Source organism: Streptopelia decaocto, assembly GCF_964273445.1.
Source record: "Streptopelia decaocto genome assembly, chromosome: 4".
Taxonomy (NCBI): domain Eukaryota; kingdom Metazoa; phylum Chordata; class Aves; order Columbiformes; family Columbidae; genus Streptopelia; species Streptopelia decaocto.
This window is the reverse complement of record NC_138658.1, coordinates 53,852,758-53,874,846: the sequence shown is the minus strand read 5'-3', so window position 1 is coordinate 53,874,846 and position 22,089 is coordinate 53,852,758. Positions and strand designations below refer to the sequence as shown.

At 37.3% G+C, this 22,089-nt stretch overlaps 1 protein-coding gene across 1 annotated transcript in view; it reads left to right on the top strand.

Annotated features, from left to right (window-relative positions):
• The window catches only part of UBE2K (ubiquitin conjugating enzyme E2 K), a 42,324-nt gene extending 21,566 nt beyond the window's left edge, over positions 1-20,758 (top strand). The window contains exons 2-7 of the mRNA XM_082050270.1: positions 1,817-1,910; positions 7,091-7,149; positions 9,714-9,796; positions 15,564-15,663; positions 19,231-19,359; positions 19,705-20,758. Coding sequence (XP_081906396.1) covers positions 1,817-1,910; positions 7,091-7,149; positions 9,714-9,796; positions 15,564-15,663; positions 19,231-19,359; positions 19,705-19,779 — 540 coding nt within the window. The 3' untranslated portion in view covers positions 19,780-20,758. The remainder of the gene's footprint in view (positions 1-1,816; positions 1,911-7,090; positions 7,150-9,713; positions 9,797-15,563; positions 15,664-19,230; positions 19,360-19,704) is intronic.
• Positions 20,759-22,089: the final 1,331 nt, after the last annotated feature.

Genomic DNA, 22,089 nt, shown 5'->3' with positions numbered 1-22,089 from the left:
GAGAGGGGGTTTCTTATGGTACCTACCTATTGGGGAGGGCTGTCTTGCTGGAACAGTCTGATCTTCTGCCGCTCAGTATTATGGAAACAAAGCTTTGAAAGAGAACTGTTCCATTTGCTCTCTAATCAGGCAAATTATTTTCTTTCCTACTACTTTTCATATAAATTTAAAATACATTCAAAAACATAATTTCATCAGTTCTATTAATAACTTCCTTTCTCTCATGCCTTAGCTAGGGTCATGAAAGACAACACAAGATCTGATGCTGGACTAAAGACAAAAGATACTTTATAGTTACGAATTTGTAAAACAGAACCATTACTGAATACTGGCTTTTGATATTTGAAGGTGCATGGTGCATTCTTAATTTGTAGTGTGGTTGAATCTTTGTTTTTCAGTGCGGTACTTGGCTTCATGCGTGCAGTTGCAGGTGCCGCCGCATTTGTGTGGGTTAGAAGGGCTTTTACACAAATTTTAAAGGGAAATGCATGTAACTATCGACGTAAAAAGCTCCTGGGTCACCGTAGGACTAATTTAGTGAAACTTTTAATTAGGGTATTTCACATGGTGAAACTTTTACTTAAACTGTTTTTGCCTTCTATCTGTGAGCATCTCTGGTCAGAAGAGCACCCTCTTCAGTGGGCAGAACTGAATCTATAGAACATTTACAGGAAGGAAAGAGAGATAATCTCACAGCTGTTCTTCAGGGAAGAACTTAACTGTTCACATCATTGGTAGATCCAAGAACCAGTTGATGGAAACCATCAGCTTTATCTGACTTAAATCTTCTCTCATAGCTGACAGCAACCGGGTTTACTCTGAGAGAGAAGCACAGCTACATGGGGCTTTTTGGTGTAGAACTAGTTGTAACAATTTAAAAATACTGGAGAAAATTATGAGGCTTTGAAAAACAAAAAAAACCCTCACAACTGAAATGCAGGATTCAAGAAATCTGTGTTGCAGTCAGTGAGTATGGCATACAGAAGTAGCAGAATGGACAAACAGGTAGTAACTTCATGGTATGTCTTTTTAAAAGGAGATTCTGCTTTGTTTCCCAAAAAAAAATTACTGGCTGGAGGATTTGAATGAATTTCATTAATGTTGCTCTCGGGACTTGGAAGGGAAATTCAATGGAACAAGTGGCGCTGGCTAAACGCTCCTGAGAATCTGTTTCTGGATAACATATGGGGTTTTTAGTATCAAAATACAGTGTTTTGTAGGCAAGTTGATATGGGGTGTGAAAATGTTGAGGAGGTGACAATTAAATTCAAGTTATAAATAAATTGTACCTTACGCCTAAATATTTAAGATAAACATCATCTTAAACAAGACTACAGTATTCTGTTTAGATCATCATGTTGTTAAAAATGAGTGATCCATTTGGGGAAGTCTTTCTGTATTCCAGTGAAAGTGACAATCATGTCTGCTATTAATTAAACTGTTCTAAACAAGAAAAAAAATGTGTAACTCAGTCAGTTTAGTTTTATAGTTTAAGATACGTAGAACTAATACTTGAATTGAAAGATCATGGTCTTTTTAAAATATAGCTTTAGATATTATATTGCTGGGTTGCTTTGCTTATTTTAGTGATAGTATGAGATTTAAATTTCTAATGCTTTGCAAAAAGTCTATTTTTAATGAAGTAAAATTCCAGCTGGAAGATAGCTATTCACGTTAGGTTACTATATTTAAAAAAATTTATTTTTAGAATAGTAGTTTTTAAAAAATATATATAAATATAAAATACTGTCTTTTTGGGGAAATTTGTATGTCAAATGTTTACTCATGACTCTTTGTTTCTCTGTTTATTTTTAAGACGAGCAAAAATCAAATTAAAGTAGATCTTGTAGATGAGAATTTTACAGAATTAAGAGGAGAAATAGCAGGACCTCCGGACACACCATATGAAGGCAAGTAATGTTTTTGTGTATGCAATCATTGTACACTTCGAATTGTGTCTTGAGATGCTTTGTTTGTAAAATTAATTTATAGCATAAATATGTAGAGCTACATGTCTTAAAATAGCCTTTTTTAAAAAAAAATCAAATTTTAAGCTTGAAAAAATACTTCAGTTGAATTTCTGTGTTGCCTGAAGACAGATCTGTTCTACAGTAAGTCAGACTATGCCATATCAAAGGTTAATTGACAGGTATAAGGTGTGCAGTGTAGTTGGTATGCTGCTGACTTTTGGTTGTTTACCATCTTGACAGTTTAAGCTCCTTAGCCATGAAGCATCAAGAAGCTGAGCTCCAGAATCTGGTGTAACAGTACATGTATTTCTGTGATGTAATATGGTGGTCATTCAAAAACCTGTTGCATTTTTCCATCTCTAGGAGAAATGTCATTGCAGATTAAATTTGGGATGAATCTCAAGCATCCATGGGTCCCAATATTTAATTTATACTGGGGTGGAGGACTCTATAGTAGAACTTGTTTATGAAAGCTGGTATCAGTAATTGTGCATTTCTTCAGTTTCTAAAAAGCAAGATAACTTACTACATAGAGAAGGTTTAACAGAAGCTCATATAACATACTTCATTGGAGATACCAAATTACTCAATAGTGCTGGTACTTGTAAACTTTCTGTTTGCATGTGTCTGCCAGCTCCATATATATTACACCTTCTATTGAAGTTACTTGATCATAAATGAGGATTATTTATTTAATATTTGGTTACTTTAAAATAGTGTTTTATTCAAATTTTCCATGCCAGGTATCTACTTTGATTTGAATTTGAATTTCCAGTAAACAAAAATGTCTCAAGGAAAGTTACAGGCAAATAAATCATTTTGTTGCAAATGAAAACAATTTTCCCAGTTTTTCCTTGCTCTAGTTGTTCCATGCTTTGGAACTAAGACTGGGACTTGAGTATTGTCCAGAGACCAGACACATACTGTTTGTCATTATTTTGAAAAATATGTTCTCATCAAGTGGGGAAAACACCAGAAAATAGTTTTGTAGCTTATAGGCGTAAGTGCACTTGAACGTGTTGGTGGCTACCAATGAAAATCTGGTGGTTGTGCCTTCACTGGAGGGGACATCACTTCTGGTTTCTGCTCCAGGCTGGGAGCTGCTGGTGCAGCAGCACTGGCCTGGAGATCAGGGAGTCTCCCCAGTGCCCACCACCCCCTGGGCCCCAGGGCGGATAAGGGTGAGGAAACAGCCTGCCAGGGGTTGACGTTTGAGAATGTTGGGCAAGGGTAGAAGGTGTCAGAAGCTGAGGAGAAAGGAAATGAGCCTGGAAGGGAGAGAGTAGCACAGTAAGAGCATCTGTGATGGTAGGGATGCTCCCCTCTAGAACTTTAGTCCCAGAGTTCCTCTGCTATCTAACAAATAATGGTGGCTTTCTCCTTCCTCCCTTCACCCATGTGTCTCTATCCTCATCTCATCAGCCACTAGAGTTTAGTTGTCAGACGGTAATGTCTGGAAAGAAGCTAATTTCTTCTGGTCGTAACATGGGACTTCAGTTTAAAAGGAGAACCTGAAATACATAGTTGTTTTGGTGACCTCTTTGGGAGTGGATTACTGTTCAGTGTAATAGTTCTTCTGCAAATATAGCTGGTCTTGTAAAGTATACAGATGTGAAGATGCTGCAAAATTAACTAATTGGGTACTAGGAAACATCAGAATGGTGGGGGGGAGGGTGTTGTTTTGGAAGGTTTTAGTGTTTGTTTTTCCATTCAAGCAGAATTCATCTTCCTCTGGTGAGCTGGTCTGTCACAGCTTGCCTCCCCTCCCCCCGCCTCCTTCAGGCCAGCCTTACCATAGCTTATAAAATTGACCTTTTTTTGGAGAATGTATTCGGAGTTATTTGAAATGAAAGTTGTATTCATGTGTCATAAAAGTTAAAAACTGAATAGTGATTCATGAAGAGGGTAAAAAGATTTGAATGCCTGTCTGCAGAACTGGGTTCTGTGTGATGCTGGATAATTCAGCTACACCAAAATTCCAGAAGCTGAGCACTGTGTATTCACAGATTCAGCGTATCCAGCTAATGAAATTCAGCAATATGTGTTTAGTGCAGAATTTGTTGATGTGGAATATATGCTTGCTTGCTTACGTATGAGTACATTTAGTGATGAAGATATAGTAAATACCCCATTTTGGGGGCTAAAACTATTATGTATTTTGATTGTGGCAAGGATTTAATGGAAAAGTAATGTGATAGTAAGCTTACTTTAATCTAGAAGACACATGCATCGAGAAGCAAAATGAATCTTACTGGGAACCCAATTTCTGGTGTTTCCTGACACTTGAGTAATTTACTTTGGAATGTTAATATTTCTGTAACATAGTTTTATGCATTTATTCCCTTATGTAATTATGAAGGGTTTGCCAGTGAGTGTAGTTTAGATTTTATGACTAATGCAGTAATGCATACTGCATAATTACAGACTGATCTGTCATCTGTAGTCTGAACAGTGACACAGCAGTAAGTGCTTTATGAAGAAGAGTTAATTAGTGCAGTAGTTCAGGTCAGACAGTTCCCGGGAGGGAATTCTAGGACCATTGTAAAGTGAAAGAACGGCAATATTTACTGTTGACTGCAGTTTTGAGGCATCTGAAAACAAACTGCTGCTGCAGAATTCTTTCATAGGAGATGTTAGGACATTGGTTTAAGTGTGACTGAGAGGAAAAATGCTATCTATTGTGGACAAATTTTACAGCTTTTTCTGTCAGTTGTGTCAATGCATTTTGATCAAATTAAAAGAATATTGGAAAACACAGCTTCAGCTGAAAAACATTTGCTGTCCCAAAGGAGAACATCTATGTTTGGAGAGAGGACCTTTGAAAGTCTGTTGGATTTTACTTGCTTCAAGAGCTTTTCAATAGATTATGGGTTTTTTTGTTTTGTTTTTTTAAACCTTGTGTAACTGTAGTATTAATTTCAAGCCAAATTCACAAGTGAGCCACAGTAACTGCAAAATTTATAATAGGGTTTTTCTTTAAGGAAAAGAGCTAAAACTTGTGAGACATATGCTCCAGTAGGAGTATAGAAGGAATATTCTCCCATTACTGTTTAATTCAATATCAAATATTAAATAGCTGTTGAAAAGCCATACATATGCATACTCCTTTTAAAAAAAATTCCACAGAAATACTGAAATGCAGAAGTTGGTACATTAGTCATTTGCATTTTAAATGTCATTAAGGAAATTATTATACAGATTTGTCCAGTTTAAGTCTTCAAGCCTGCATTTTTAACTGCAAAGTTCAGTACACAACAACAGTACCTTATAAATAATATTACCAACTTGCTAGGCCCTGCAGTTTTAAAATCTTTTGAACTTGTACATTCCAGGTAGAAAAAACAGTGGCTGAATAGCTGCAATAGTCTGTCTTTTAAAGGCAAGTTTTAGTGGTAAGCAGAAGAAATGGTAAAACTTAGGACAGGTTTTATATTACCTTACAAAATGGTGTGACAGTAAAATCATACAGGGACTGATGAATTTCTTCAATCCAGGAGCAGTGTAATCGTTCTGTTTCTTAGAAAAAAAAATGATGCTGAATTATGCTTCGATTCAGACAAAAGGAAAAGCAAAGTTAGTTAAGGTCTGTTGTTGATGTACCTGTCTTCAAAAATATTGCGGCTGTGCTGTCCTGTAAGAGAGGCGATGAGCTTAGACATCAGCTATTTTAATTTTGGATTTATTTGCTTTTCTTCTCCTGTATTTTCTGTTAAATCTTCTCAAGTTACTGCAGTGAAAACAAACTGCTGTATAAAGTAGTGGAAAATACAAAACTGCTATTAACCAAGTTTGAGGTGTAGTGTATTAGACTGATTCATATTTTGAAAGTGAGAGGTGTTAGTAGCTGCTAAGGTGTGTTTTGGCACAGATAAAGAGCTGCCAGAGACTGAAATGTTCAGAGTATTCATTTGAGATTCTTTTCCTGCATATGGATCTTTCTGCCTGTATTGAGACTACTTGAGAGCTGGTTTTGTATGGAGTGATGTGCAGCAGAGTCAATTGCTCCTGAAATCCCAAAGGAGAAATAGATTGCAGATACTTCAGCTTTAATTCAAGGAAATTTATAAACTGTAACAAAGTATATTGAGGGAGGGAAACGGTTCCTTCTGAAAGAACAGGAGTAGCAAGTGAGGAGAAATACTATATGTCTCTGTAAAATAAGATGTCTAAATTGGTGTGTATGTCTTGTTAGGCTTTGTTCTTCTTGTTATTAAACTGCTGCCTGCCAAATGATCTTCAGTGAGCAGAGACAGTTTGAGATTGCTCCAAAAGACAGAAGTATTGATAGCAAACCTGAAAGTTAACAGAACTACAATTGAAATAGATGAGTAGGTAATGATACTGTAACAGAGAGACAAATGAAGAATGTTTAGAAAAGGGCAGTAGAAGGTAAATCTGTCTGCCAAGCTCATACTGTCCTTTATTTGCATGCTGTAATTCTGCAAACTATATTAATAGTACTAGTGTGTCCAAGTGTTTGCAGAATTGGATTAGAAGTAACTGCTTCAGACAGTAAAGTAGAACATAGTGAAAGTATCACTGGAGCCTCCTTTTTTTTTTTTAATTTCAAAGTGTGGGAGCTTTTCTTAAGTGATTTAGTCGAGCATTCTTCAGTTCCAGAAAGTTTAAAATGAAATACAGTTTAAAATGAAATACAGTTAATTTCAATTGTGTAATTTGAAAAAAATTATTGGCATAAGGTATCAGAAAAAAGTCAGAATAGTGTAATATGCCATGTTCAGCTTGAATGTTCCTGTGACCTGTGTTTCATCTGTTGCGGAGGGGATATTTACTTCACATTTTGATATATTTTACTAAAATAGAACATGGCAATTACAAGGTTGGAGATGAGAAACTATGGGAGAATGTACACGTTAAACTTACAAATCAGAATCTGTATTTCTTACGTATAATCAAATATGACACTGTTAGATTGACTCTACATGCATTTATTTATAAAGTATATGAAATTTAGAGTTGTCTTCTAGCTAATACTTCTGAGTAAATTTGAATTACTTAAAAACCTGTCTGTTTAGAAACATAAGCTTTATTGTTGTGAAAGACTAAGCTGGAGTAATGTTCTTTTCTTTTAATTTGTAATTTTTTCTTGTCTTTTGCAGGTGGAAGATATCAACTAGAGATAAAAATTCCAGAAACATATCCGTTTAATCCTCCTAAGGTACTATAGACCCTTTTTTGGCTAAAAAAAAATGGGCTAACAAGTTGGTTTTGACTATTCTTTTTCATTTGCTTGTGCGTGTAGTCTCTTTGTAGTACCTGTCTTTCATGTTTGTTGTTTTTTTATTTTATTTTTTTTTTATTCTCCTCTAGAGAGGCATTGCCACTGTCATTTTTAGGTAGAAATAACGCAGGATGCATAGCTGTATCCAATCAGAAGTGCACTGTAATTATTCCTTAAAGTACAAACTGGCAGATGCTGGGGAGAAGCTTGTGCCTTATTATTGACCCTCATGTGGTTTATTATTGGCAAGATAAATATAGTTTTCAGGCAGTTTTACTTGATGTAGAGATTATGGCTGCCTTCCCTCCCCCTCACTATTAATGAAGAAATGCCGTAATAGATACGATTGATTCTTTTAATTTCTTGGGCTCCATAAATTATATTTAGTTGACTCGTGTCTAACCTACCCAGTTTCTAGTAGTAATTATACAGTGAGGTGTACAGTTGTGTGAGTTGGAAGAACCAATAGAGAAATACAGTGGTCTTACTGCAACTCTGAAGGAATGTATGAAGCCTGCACACAGACGAGAGGCAAGAGAAATGGCTGTGGTAAAGTCACTCCTACGTTTTTTGCCTCTTATTGTCCTTTCAACTTTACTGTGTCTTTCTAGCACTTTAAATTTGTGAGTCCACTTCTCTTCTAAATGGATCAATATGAGCAGTGTTCTCCCCCGCCATGTGCAGCTGCAACTGTATATTCCTGTGCCCTAATTTAGTCCCTTCTTCTGTGTTTTCTGATGAATCATCAGACTCCCGAGATGTCTAACTCAGCTCCTTGATTGATTTTCTGTTTGTCAGAAAGATGTCTTTGAATTAAGAATGTGTCCTAGATCCTGTTTATTTTCACCCTGGTAGGTAATACTGGGAAGGAACTGGGGAAGAGAAGGGAGAGGTGCCAGTGGCTCTTAGCTCCTTGGCTCTTGTCCTTTGAATGTCTTCCTTGACACTGGAGTGAAACACATTGAAAGTCTTAAAGAAATATCTGTTGGTTTCAGTTATTTAATCTGCATATGTGCTGGCTGGAGCTAAAACAAGGAGGGCTGAAACAGTGTGTACACTCTGAAAGATGGATCTGTGGATCATGGTTTAATTGCTGCTTTAGGGCTTGATGGTTTCCATTTCCAAAGCTTCCAGACAGCTGTTAGAAGCTCAGTGCACTGTAGCGTAGCACTGCTTGTTCTGGAGCCTACAGTCTTGAATTGGAGGCCTTTTTGCTTGTGTCTAGCCTGGCCTTTTGTCTGAAAGATTTCTTTGGCTTGTTCAGTATGTGCTTTGACAGCCATTGTTAGCTGTCATTCACTGTGAGAAATTACCTAGTATTTACAGGCTTTTTACATTTTCAAAGTGATTTGAAGAGTTGAGCTAGTTAATAAGTGGCACAGCTGACATGGTCTCTTATTTTCTGTCCCGGAAAGCAGAACTGTTGTGGCCTTGCCTATTTATACACCATGATGGCACTGATTTTATTATAGCCCTGTATGTACAGCCTTTTGGTGTAGTGCCTGGCACGTAGCGTGTTCTCTGCACTGATGTGCTTGCCGATGGAGGCAAAAGTTGAAAGACCTGTGCTATACATAAAATGTTTCTCAGGAGTTTGGGGTGAGGAGGTAGATACAAGAAACAGACAGGTCAAAAGTCACTAGAAGGCAGTTAAAATGCAACCTGAAATAGGAGGTTTGAAGAAAATGAAGGAGAAATTTCTAAAGGCATGTATATATTCCTTTAAAAGGACAGGTTGGGGTTTTAAAAGAAAATGCTGCTTTTAACTTTCTCAGTGTCTGTAGAAAAAAAGAAAAAACAAAAACAACAAAAACCAAACAAAACAAAAAAACCCCTGACTTTTTCATGCTTTGTGAGCATGAATACTCTTTATTTTAGTGTAGTAAGTCTAGATCCTTTCGACAGCAAAGTAATTGTAACCTAGTTAGGTTTTGGTTTGTTCAAGAGCCTTGTGCATATGTGTAACAAGACTGGGTGGTTGTAGAAGCATTAGCATCCACCAAGGAAATTTTTATAATACTTATGTGGCTACCAACAATTTAGCTGAACAGTGAGATTCAATACTTATGGTAAGAGTTCAGGGACTTGTTTCACTTTTAATAAAGTGAACTTTCTAGCATTTAAAGTGTTGGATGTTTTAAGTCTGTTTGGCCACCTAGTTACATTGAAAGAGTGGTACTGCTGGAGGATATTTCTGAGCAGCTTTGTGTGATGCTGGGATGTGTGCGCAGGACAGTGCACGGGAAAGCAATTTGGGATGAGTTTGTCCTCAGATGGGCTGTAGTCGGGTTTTGAGTAAAGCAAGTCTCTGTCTAACAAAAGGCCTTGCAAACTTGAAACCTCCTGAAATAAGTGGTGTCACGTGTCTTAGTTCTGTTTTTTAGCTTGATATGTCCTGAATTATTATTTCTTTATAATATTATTAGAAATGGTCCATTTAAACCACGTACTTACTGTACTTCATTTAATAATAATTTTTGTTTTTAAAAATTGTCTTCTAGGTGCGGTTTATCACCAAAATATGGCATCCTAATATTAGCTCAGTCACTGGGGCCATTTGTTTGGATATTCTGAAAGATCAATGGTAAGATTCCATACAGATATAAATGTGCAAAATCAAATATACCAGTGTCCTTACATACTGTTAATCTCTTCCTTTGAAACAGTGTCTTCATTTGGAAGCACTAAGGAAAGAATTTCACAGAACTTGGTGTTGGGGGGAGGGTTCCTATATACTATAACCCCTTTTCAAATTTTTCTTAATGTATTGATCCCTTCATTTTCTAGTGGTGCTCTGTGTAAGTTTTGGTTTTTAATCATGGTACAAGAAAGTTGCTTGAGTGTTGTTGAAGTGCTTGTCAAAGCCTCTGGTCCTTTGGAGAAGGGGAAGCTTGTGGCTCTTTCCATCCTTTCTTGTTTGAAGGATTTCGGTATTGTTATAGATAAGACTGTTTCTTCTGAGTAGCTTCCTAAAGCTTCCTAAGCCATATGAATGGTTAATATTATTTAAATAAGTTGTTTATCATTCTTCAGTATATGCTGTTGTAGCTGTTTAAACTGAGAAATACCTACATCACCATGTTTAAGTTTTTTGCATGTGTAGGTTGAACAGTGGTTTGAATAAAATGATAGCTTCATTAGAAAGCAAATAAACAAAACAACAACAAAAAATCCCCAAGCAATACCCCTCCAACCTTAAAAATTTAATAGATTTCACCAGGTAGTAAAAGGTAAATGGGACAAATGCAATGCTGAAATATTCGAATGGATGTGTTCTAGAAAATATATTTAGTTCCACAGTCTCTCTCTTGTAAAATCTTTTAGTAACAAGCTTTGTTTCTGAAGTGCCACTTCATTGACTTGTCATGCTCTTCACTGAATAATGCTGCTCTTGTTGGTGTGCTTAAATGTAAGTCTCAAATTCCAGTGCATGTCTGTTTTTCAGGGAGGTTAGTGGGAGCTGAAGGACAGAATTTGGGCCTATGGGACTTAGTAGGTTTCTTAAAGAGTTAATAAACTGATAAAAGAGTCACATATGGTGAATATAAACACAAAATTTTTAATGTGTTTGTGTCATTTAGAAAAAGTCTTTCCTCTGCTCACCCATCCAATGATTTTCTATTCCAATGAACATAGTTGAGATATTGTTCTACATACTGGCAGGAGGTTTTATCAGTTTGCAGAGTAATGTGTTTAAATGATCTTTTTAGTGAGTTTAATGAAGTTCTTTCTTCACAGTATATGCTTTATGCTGAAATTCTTTGCAGCTGTGGATTTTCATTATGTTTAGATTTGTAAATACCTGTTATGCCAGTTGTTTGCAAAACAGCTACTGTTTGCTGGTAGAATTAAAATAACTATATGATTTTGTATAAGTAATACTGCTTATGCTGATCTGATCTGACTTGTTATGTGGTTTCACTTACTGTAGCCTATATTTATCTTCCAGGCTAGTATTCTGTCTCAAAATCTTATTCTTAAATATAAAATGTATCTAATACTGTTCATTGAAACCTGAGAACTAAATTACTTGAAAGCTGTTCTGCATAAATCCCTTGAGCAGTGATTATTGAGCAAATGTGTTGTGGCTGTGTGTATGGCTACAAAATACTCTTGCCTGTTGTGGTTTTGACAGTTGAAATAAAAATGAATAATAAGAAATTTTTTCATAGTGGCTGTACTGGAGGTTTCACACTTCAGTTTCAGTTGAGATGCAGAAATCATTATAAGAGAGAACACAATTTTGATAGATATGTGAGCAACAGCCAGCTCGTAATCATCTTGGGTATCTAAAACTGCTGGGTTTTGTTCACAGTGTTTGAGGAGCACTGAGCCTCTTTAAAGCTTTGAGAGAATATTAACATTGTTTGAGAGAACTCTTCAGCAAGCAGGCTGTCTTCCCCCCCCCAGCACTGTGTCAAAGCTATTATTCTCTTTTTTTTTTCTCCCTCCTTTCCCTAATGGGTGCCCAGTCTTGTATTTCTCCTGTAAACAGGGACTATACAACGAGCTCCTACTCAAAGGCCTTATTCATTTCCTCCCTTCTTCCAGATTCCACAAGCCCTTGGTACAAGTTCCCAGGGCTTTTCTCTTGGATTAACAAGCTTAGTTATTTCACAAATGGAATAAATACTGCAGATTATTTAAAAAATATATATATATAAAAATAGATATTATTCCCAGTAGCCATGTTTGGTTGACAGAGTGGAGCAGCAGTCTGCTGGCTGCAGCTGTTCCTGTTGTTCTGCTGGTTTACCTCTCAGTAACTAGAGAGATTATTTCCAGGGAGGAATGTACAGAACATCAGTAAAAACGTCCTAAATGGAAAATTACTTAGCTGTTAAAAATGAAGAAGAAAAGGAAAAACTGGCAGTGTTTCATAATCCTCTTAGGGCTCTTTCTGCTCATCGAAAGGTAAGAGATTTCTTACCTCAGGCATGCTGGGCACAGCTGACTTATTGTGCTTTTTAATATTATCACTATATTCACACAAACTAGGGGTGCTCTTTTTTTTTAATGGAAATGCCCCAAGATACAAAAAAACCAAACAAAACCAAACAAAACCCCAACAAAACGTGAGTAAAATATATATCAGCTTTCTTTGTTCTGATTCACTTCAGGTTTCCTGTGCAGTTTAACAAATGCAATGCAAATCAAAAGCCTGGGGTTTGGTTAGGACGTCTGGAGCAGATGCTTTAGGTTTGAAGTCTCAGAGGGAAGGTGCTTCCCTGCCGTGAGCTCCCTGCAGCTCACTGGTAGGTGTTACTGGCATTTCCTCCCCTCTTGTAGGTGTCAGACCTGCCAGCCTGCACAGGGGCTACGCAGCATTTTGGGATATAGCCAAAGGCAACAGAATGTCATGTGTAAGGTGAATATGATGCTGGGATGGAAGAAGTTTTACCCACAAAACTCATTATACAAGCTGCCTGCTTTTTATTTATGATTGATCAGGCTTTCATTGGGGCATTGTACCCACTTGCAGTGTTGTATTCCAAGAAAGATGGTAACCATAGGAAAAATTGAGTCAAGTGACAAGAAAGATGGTCTAAGCAAATATGACCCACGGTGAAAGACTGGAAAGCCATTGCAGTGTGCAGAATATCAAGCATGGTGGAGCACTGAAATAGATTTTCCAAGAAACTTGTGAGGCTCCAGTTAAGAACAGAGCAGACAGAATTCTGTCAGGAGTGACAGAACCTTGCCTTTGCAAAGGAGGAGAGGAAAAAGCTAAAACCCAAACATAAAGCCAGCTTGAGTTACCAAAGGAAATTGCTTGAACTCCATGAGATGTTGCGTATAAATCCACACCTAGAAATAAAGTTCAGATATAAGAAGAGTTGAAATTTTTTTTTTTCAAGATTCTATTCTGGAAAAATAAACCCTTGAGGAGCACTGGAAAATGTGGAAGACATATCTTTCTACTGGAATACTGTTTTGAGGAAAATACAACTTTTTTTGCAGCACATTCTTCTCTAGCCCATGGGGATGTTATGTGGAGGGGGCATGCATTGTTTTTTTTTTAGTTTTGTGCCACTATCAGCATAGGTTTTCTTCTAGAACTGATGGTGAGAATTGTTTTTGCTCTTACTAGTCTCTGTAAATGTAGTTCTGGGCAGTCATCTCCATTCACTTTATTCTCCCAAAAGAAAGTAATGGGAAGGAAGAAGACCCGCTTAAGGTACTTGGGAAACAGTAATCTATTTTTAGCTGTCCCTTCAGTTTCTTCCAGGAATCTTAATTTGTGTCTGAAAAATTAAGACCGAGCTACATAAAAAATAACAAGACGCTTTAAGTTCCTTTGATCGGGACAGATAATTGGTGTCCTAAAGGCAGAAAATGTTACATGAGTATATAATAGTTACACAAAATATGTCAGATTTTCTTTACCATTAATCACAAGCTTCAATTTCCTTTTTTCAATACAAACAGCAGCTGAAGCTGTAACAGGTTTTCTCTTATGATTTAAGGATATTTCTTTAAATGTTTGTGTCCAGTGAAGACTTTGCTTTATTATGCATGTGATGTGAAAGCCATTTTCAGGCATGAGACTTGAAAATAAGTTGTAAACTACATTGTTAAACCTTTTTACATACATAGCTAAACTAGCCCTGTCTGTAAACTAATTATGTTAGAGTTTGAGTATGCTGGGCATATAGCCATCTGTATATCCAAATTGATGAGGCATTTATTTTTATTATTCATTTTGAAATTGGAGTATCGGCACAGAAGTTCAAGTCCCAGTGTGCTTTATATAAAAACCTACAAGCATAACAGATGAACAGGGGCTGGGAGGGCCTGGCAGTCTGGAAAGCCAGAGGCGGCTGCAGCCAACGCAGAACTTGCGTTCCAGGCATCCGCAACACCTTTGGTCCTTACTAATGCCCCTGCTCCCCATGGTGTATTTGCCACTCCAAGAAAGTACAGTGTAAATGCAAGTAAATTGCATGCAAAGGTGACACAAGTGACATGACCCCTTTCATGTCGTCTTCTCTGTTTTAAATAATGGCAGTATTTTCAGTTGTCTCTAGTGTTGGATGATTTCTGTGAAGGAAATTGCAGAATAGCTTTTATTTGGTGAAAGTAACTACTGTATCAGTTACAGTTGATAGATTATTTCATATTAAGTCTGGCTTTAAACTTACACTAAATAGTGTAATGAAATAACTGGGAAAAAAATACTTCAGGGTTTATAACGTGGTAGGATGTGGTAATTCCTGAAATTCATTTCATAGAAGTTATTAAATCCATTCAAGCATAGTAAGGCCCGAAAGACTTAGCATTCTGTGATGGCTGAATGCTGAAATAGTAAATATTTTGCATTACATTTGTCTAATACTGGCAGATAACACTTTGAATTGTGTCATCAATGCGTACATTAATTAGATTAATTTCAATACAGTATAAACCATTGGAGGCACAAAGAACAGGGAATTATACGAGTAAAATAAAAATATTTTTGCTTTACGTGTTTCTATGCTATGTTCTTCCACTCAGGTTTTTGTATGTGTGATCTAGGTGTGAAAAACAAGACGCTTTGTACACCCGAGTTTACTATGTCAGCTGGGCTCTCATCACCCAGCTGAGGATATGTTTCAGTAACTAGGTGGCTTTTATCTGATTAAATGTAATCTTATTAGTTAATCCCCAACTTTGTTGTAATGTGAAGAACCATTCGTTGGCTTGGTAGAAGCATTCAGCTCGGAACCTGAAATACTTCAGTGTAACTGGAAGAGAATCTGAAATTCTGAAAAAAAAATGCACATTCTGTAGCAACCAAACTATTTTATTATTACAGTAGTAATTTGCTATGTGAGTTGCTAAGTTTTATTGAAAAATGTCATATTAAAACTGATGCAATGCAGAAGATATGTATTCTATAAAATTGCTTGTCTGCTATAAGCATATAAAATATAGGTCGGTATTTCTGCACGTGCTATTTGGCTATGAAGAGTGCCAGCAGAGGGAGCACACGTGGGCTGCCCGCTCCCTACCTACACTTTGCACTGTTACTGGTAGTAAAGAAGGATGACACGAACTTCAAATTGGCTTTAATTTCTTTTTCAGATTGAATGAATTATGTTAAATTGGGCATGGTCAGGTGTAGGTCAAGGACTGTATTTTCCAAAAGCTTAAGGAAGCGTTGTTAATAAGAAAGTCCATGTTTAAAACTCTATTTAAATAAATACATCGAATGGCATTCTAATACCTATAAGCTGCAGCAGTTTAAAATTACGATTCTTAGACTTAGGATTCGTACATGTACTCTTGTATCTTCCACAATACTAGTACGGCAGCAAAGGTGAGTACAGGCGTGTGATTTGGTGAAGTCATTTTCAAATGTTTAATTTTAGGGCAGCAGCAATGACTTTAAGAACAGTGTTGTTATCGCTGCAAGCGTTGTTGGCAGCTGCAGAACCAGATGATCCACAAGACGCAGTAGTGGCAAACCAGGTAAGATACTCAGTTGACGGTGAATTTGTAACACTTCCGTGACCTTTGCTAATTCATATTAGGTCCCAGACGTTGGGGGCGATAAAGATTTTAAATAATTTATTGGAAAATTACTTTGCAGTAAGCGTGAGTTACTATGGTGTTTTTGTGCTCTTGATTCCAGAGTAAGTAGCAGTTATTTTCCAATGTCAGTCTATTTTGTTAGTTTTGTTCCTTTTTTAGCTTGTCAGAAATGTCAGGAGACAACTGCATAGTAAAATGAATCCCAGTATAACTTGCCATTCAAAATGCAAGGCTTCCAGTAGAAGGAATGGTGTATTGGTTTAAAATTAGTTCTAACTTGATGGTGTTCATGGGATTTGGCTTGGGCTGTAGCTCTTCCTCCAGATTATATTAACATTTTTAAGCATTGTATCTGTTTAATGTCAAAATTTTATGAATAGTGACTTTACATGAATTACTGTTGCATTTAATCCTGGGGAGCAATTTATCTGAATGAAGCATCCTGTGTATTTTACCTTTGCAAGTACTCGGGATAACTGTTTTAGTCACTGGTTAAACTGGTATCAGTAGAATTCTGTAATCAACAGGGTTTGTTGCTTTACAGACAGTAGCGATAACTCCTAAAAAGTAGTAACAATAAATGTCAGTTGGACCATATGCCATACCAGGGCTGACATGGTTCTATTTGAAGTGTTGATGAAAGATAGGAATAGTCATTCTATAACTGAAAAGTCTGACAATTTTCAACGAAAGCTCAAGTAGGTGGGTGGTGTTTTCCTTTTCCCTCTGGGAGGGGGAGGCAGCTTGGGCTCCCCACTGACTGGCAGTCAGGGTGTAGTTCAGTAACAAAGGAACAGAGTGAGTAGAGGGTTCTTCCAGCATCAATCTCATCTGTAAGGACTCTCCAGGACAGGGTGTGCACTCCTTCCCCATAACAGTCTCTGTAGGAGGCAGATGAGCAGTTCATCAAACCTGCCAGGATTTGGAGGGGGTGCGGAGATGAGGTGCCCCTGCGGCCCTGGGCGGGGAGCGCTGGTTGCTGCGCTCAGCAGCCAGTGCAGAACGCGCCTGTGGGTTCTGCAGCGCTGGGAGGCTGCTCTGAACAAATGTCCCCGAACAGTTCTGTCAACCTCGATTGCTCAGCACAGGGAGAATTGCTGCAAAGGCCAACAAGGCCACCAGGCATGTCCCCGCACTGTTTTTTCTTGCTGGATGCATGCCCTTGCTGTCACACTCTCTTTGTTAAACAAAATCACTTTTTCCTTTTTTTTTTTTTTTTTTTTTTTTTTTTTACAAAGAGCAGGAGTAGTGTTTCCCATTTCGGCTCTGGTAGAATTTTGAGGGAATTGTAACGGTCTTGTAGAAGCACTTGAGCTGGAAAGAGTTTTTTCTCAGGCAGAAAACTTCATGAAACCTCATAGATTGTGCAGAGCAATGTTCCAGGCTGCTGCCTGTGGGGACGTGTCCTGCGGTGCTGTGGCAGGGCTGATGCGGGAGGTTTCAGTTCCTCCTGTTCCCTGCAAATACCTGCAGGAAAACTGTACTGGGGCTTAGCCCTGAGTTACAAATGTGTAAGTAGAAAGTGATTATAACATCTTTGAGAGATGTGGTGGTAATCACCCAGTTCCTTCATGTGATTTATTTGCTGGTGGGGTCTTTTTTAGGTTTTTTGTTTGTTTGTTTTAGTTTGTTTGTTTTCCAAGGCAAAAATTCCCAAGGAGTTAGTTATCCTCCACCCTCATTTTTCATTTTGTTAATTTACTAACCTATGTGTTAGACTACGAAGCTGTCCCGGTAAATGGCAGTGTCCTACAAGCTCTTGAGCTGAATCCTGGGGAGAACTCCTGTTTGAATAATGATGGAATTTTCAGACACCTCCCACCTTTCAGACACCAGCTGTCTGGTGTCGAAACTGCTTCAACTGGGTGCTGGGTTTTGTTGGAGTACAGCAACATTAACTGCCTCAGATTCCTGGTATAGAGACATCAGTAAAAGGTGCCTTTAGGCTTTTCTCAATTCAGTGAGAAGTTACATTATTTATGGGTACCGAAGTAAAGGAATTTTATTTATAGAACACTGAAAGCTAGTTCTGAATAAAATGCAGTTATGACTAACCCTTTGCACTTGAGCTAGTTGCTTTCTAGGCTTGGCAGTGTTCTCAAAAATATTGAATAAAAAAAAACTGGGGAAAGGTCTCAAGAGCAGAAGAATATAGTACTTCAGGATGCCACTGGTGCTTAACTTAATCCTTACTCTCTTCTAGTCATTGCAACCAAAGACATTTATTACAGACTACTGTATTTATAACCACGAGTTATTTCCAGCAATAGATAGTCTCCCATGTTTGTTTTAATGCCACTAATAACCAGGTAGTAAATATACAAATGACTTGATGTGGATCAGAATTGGTGGGAGGTGTACAAAGCACATAATGCAGTGTGGTTCGTGGGTGTTGCTGGGGGGCTGGTAAAATGAAAGGCGCAGCAGTAAAAAAAATATTGTGTTCACTTTGACGGTGCTTTATAGGTTTAATGAGTGTTTTCTTATATGAGTAAAATGCTTAGAATGATATTCAGCCACATTTCTGTCCTTAAAATGCATCTAAATATTTGAATATTATATTTCCAATATCTTGTCTTATTATTTAGTGCTAAAAAATTTTATATATCTAAAGACGGAAATGCCTACTTTTTAAAAGTATAATGATTAAGGGAGTCTTTTTTTTTTAAAAAATACAAATATTTTAAACTTCTATTGCATACAAAAGTTGCTAAAATAGGAAACTCATCTTGCATTTCTGAGTCTTAATTTGTGACAGACGACCCACTTCCTTGGCTTTTGAGTTCTTGGCACAGGCTGAAAACTCTGTGATAAGGTCCATTCTGTTGTTTATTAGAAAACTTGTTAGTCATTGGTACAAAATAATATTTACATAATCTGCATGATTTATTTTTTCTGGTAAATAATAGCTTGCATGAAAGGAATTGCAGCTTCCTAGCTTTTTGCACTTGCTCACCCATTTTTCAGCCCTTCTTTTGTCACACGTGCTATCAATATCTTTATTCTGAGGGGGACGCCTGGTTGTAAATTGTCGGCCCTGACTGAAAAACTGCAGACGTACTTGCAGTATATAAAACCAGGCATATTTTTAAGTGATTAGAGAAATAGATTAGTCTGCAGTATGTACTTCCAGGAGATGTTAACATATGGATAATTTGTGCTCTGCCACACTGAATATAAATTTTCGGTAGCTGTGCTAAATATAGCTGCTTTACTTTTGATAAGAGCAATTGAGAGCAGTACCTGATTGTACACATAAAATACCCACAGTCTGTAATTAACCTAAAGGCATAAGTGCATTAAATCAAATGCTTGCATAGGTTTGCTCTGTATAATCCTTGCCTCCAAATTTCGTTTCCAAAATAGCAGTACAATTAGTGTGCAACATGGTTGAAGATGTTGTGGAAAGAATGATGGACTGGAATCTGCCTATCACTTTGCTTTGTGGTTGGATTGCTGACTTGTTTTGACTTTCCCCTTCTCTCCCCTCTCTCTTTTGTGTAGTACAAACAAAATCCAGAAATGTTTAAACAGACAGCTCGGCTTTGGGCACATGTGTATGCTGGAGCACCAGTTTCTAGTCCAGAATACACCAAAAAAATAGAAAACCTTTGTGCTATGGGCTTTGATAGGGTAAGTATGTATAACTTAAATATTCTTCAGTAGGGGCAGGTCAAGTATATGTGTATAAATACTGGGAGTCACTAGTATACTAAAGTAGACTCACTACTTCCATGACCTTTTGTAGGTCTAATCTTTCTGTTTTCCTAATTATTTTTAAGAATCGGAGTGGGAAAATACTACATTACTAGTAAATCTTGTGAGCTATCCCTGTCTTTTGTAACAATTTTTCTATAAATTAGTTAGGATTTAACAAATGGTAAACTAATGTGTTCTGATTAACCTGAGAACTTTTCATTCCGCTTCTCAGAGCTGCAGGCTCACACGCTGAAAATTGCTTTTGTTTTCTCATTGCAGAATGCAGTAATAGTGGCCTTGTCATCAAAATCATGGGATGTAGAGACTGCAACAGAATTACTCCTGAGTAACTGAGCCATGTAGAGAGAGCTGCTTCAGTAGTCCAGCTTGCCCCTTCTGGAGGAGCATCACCATCTGTTATTTTTAGGATTCTATATAGATTCTCTTTTAAAACTGGCACCCTTGCCTGATGATGCTATCTAGGCACTATTGGAGACTGAAAAACCGCTCTGTAAATAAAGCTAATTAAACGTCTGTGTAAATTTAAAAAGGGGAAATACTTTAATTTTTTTTCTTACTAAATATTGTAAAAATTCTTGGAGCTCAGCTAAAATAATGGGGGAAAAACATGCCTACTTTAGTGTTTAGCAGTGTGACGAAGACTAGCAGGAACTTGCTTCAGGATTTTGATTTAGTAATTCAGAAAGCAACATTTTTGAGTGTTAGTCATCAAAGTTGTTGGTGCCACTCATCACAGCTATCTTACTGTTTTTAACATGGATCCTATGTGCCTGTGGATTGACCTATATTTGCATGCTTGTACTTAATAGACATATTAGGTAGGGTCGCTGAAGAGAGCACCACTGAAATACTCGAGTGTTCTTGTAACTTGTTTTCCTGAAAGGCTTTCAAGACTTACCCAAAGTTCCAAATGGTGACCTACTCAGAACCGGTTCCTTTTTAGCTTATTAATTGGGAATCCTGATTCTCGTCTCCCTGCCATCATACAGCTAAAAATTCTCCCTAGATTATGTTTCTTCATCTGTGGGTATTACGTGTGCCATTTACAGTAGTCTAGGCTCCCCTTTAAAGAATCTATTTTGAATTATCAGTAATGATTTTCATCCATCATGTTTTCTCCACAATCTCATAAGGAGTATGCCTCAATATAGCACAAAAAGATGGAGATGGTTTTCTTTCCTTTTTTGTCTTAAATAGATGTAAAATGTTCTTTAGTATATTCCGGATAATATGATTTCACTGGATTTGAAGGAGGAAAAGCTGATTCTCTAGCATACTGAGTATTAAAAACAATTTTTCTTTGAGTACTTGATATGATGCAATCAGCTTTTTGTTTTTTCTTCCCCCAGCGGTTTTCTGGCTTTATTTTGGGCTTCAATGTAAGGATTGCTTACCAGGTACCTTAATATTCATCCTTGCTTGCGTTTTTCTCTGGTTGACACATGGAGGCTGTGTTGGTGTTCTTACTGTACATACTTCAAATGCACATAGAAGTAGAAGTGTGTTCTCAATTTAGCTTTCTTTTGGATTGATGTTTCTGATAAACGAGAACTGAAATCTTACCTTGGCTTGTACATACAGTCAGTCTTTTTATTCGTATTAAAATGACATTTCATCCTGAGTGCAAAAGCTTGAAAATTATTAGTTTTGCAACTTCAAACACTAGTACATCTATTTAAAGAGAGCTGTAATGTCTTTGTGAATATGATGCTAACTTTTGAGAATATATCTGACAAGGAAGTTCAGAGAAATGCTGAGACTGGAGAGTGGGGATTGTGGATAATGGAGTACTACAAAGTCATCTTTTCCATCACTTTTGTTTTTTCTCTGAAACAGTGGATTGATGGGGTGGAGAAATATGTCTGTTTGGGATTTTTCTGGAGCTATGGAGTACAAGATGAAATATTTTCACGCTTCATAGACAGTCTGATTATAAATCATACTAGAAGAAACTGGAAACATTATTGTATCTGTTGAATATTTGGAGCACAGTGGTAGGGGAACAGAACCAGCAGATAGAGCTGTAGAGACCTGGCGAGTTCTGGGCTGTTCCCTGTACCGCTCTGGCTGATGTGTCCAAACTTAAAACATTTCAGGGCACAGACAGTAAATACTTTGAACTCATATCAGTGCAATACAGTGCTTAGTTTTTATACTTCTTTTTAAGGTGTAGTCAGTGATCAGTGTTCTTGGGTTTTCTTGAGTTAGTGTAAATCATTTGCAATGATGCCAAAGGAAATGAGTTGTTTTGTCTTTCCTTATATTTATTTATTTTTTTTAACAAGAAGCTGCTACTGTTCAGCTGGTTTGCTAGGTGAAAACCAGGGGCGGTAGGAAACCATGGCAAAACGCCACTTGTGTTAATCTCAAGTTGCTGTCTTTTCTGTTATACAGGCTGAGAACTTCTTGGTTACATCAACACCTTGGTTTTTTACCCTGGTGGTAATTATAAATTGCTGACTACTTTCCCTTGTTCTTCGCTGCTATTTATCAGAAGAAAGAACTTGGAAATCATTGTCGGGGACATGAAACTTCTCAGTTATGGGCTTCTGAACGTGTCTTTTGATAGGATTAGTCTCCTAAAGAGAGCAGGTTTTTCCAACAGTACGTAAAAGGATAAAGGAAGCCAGGGAAAGGGGAGGG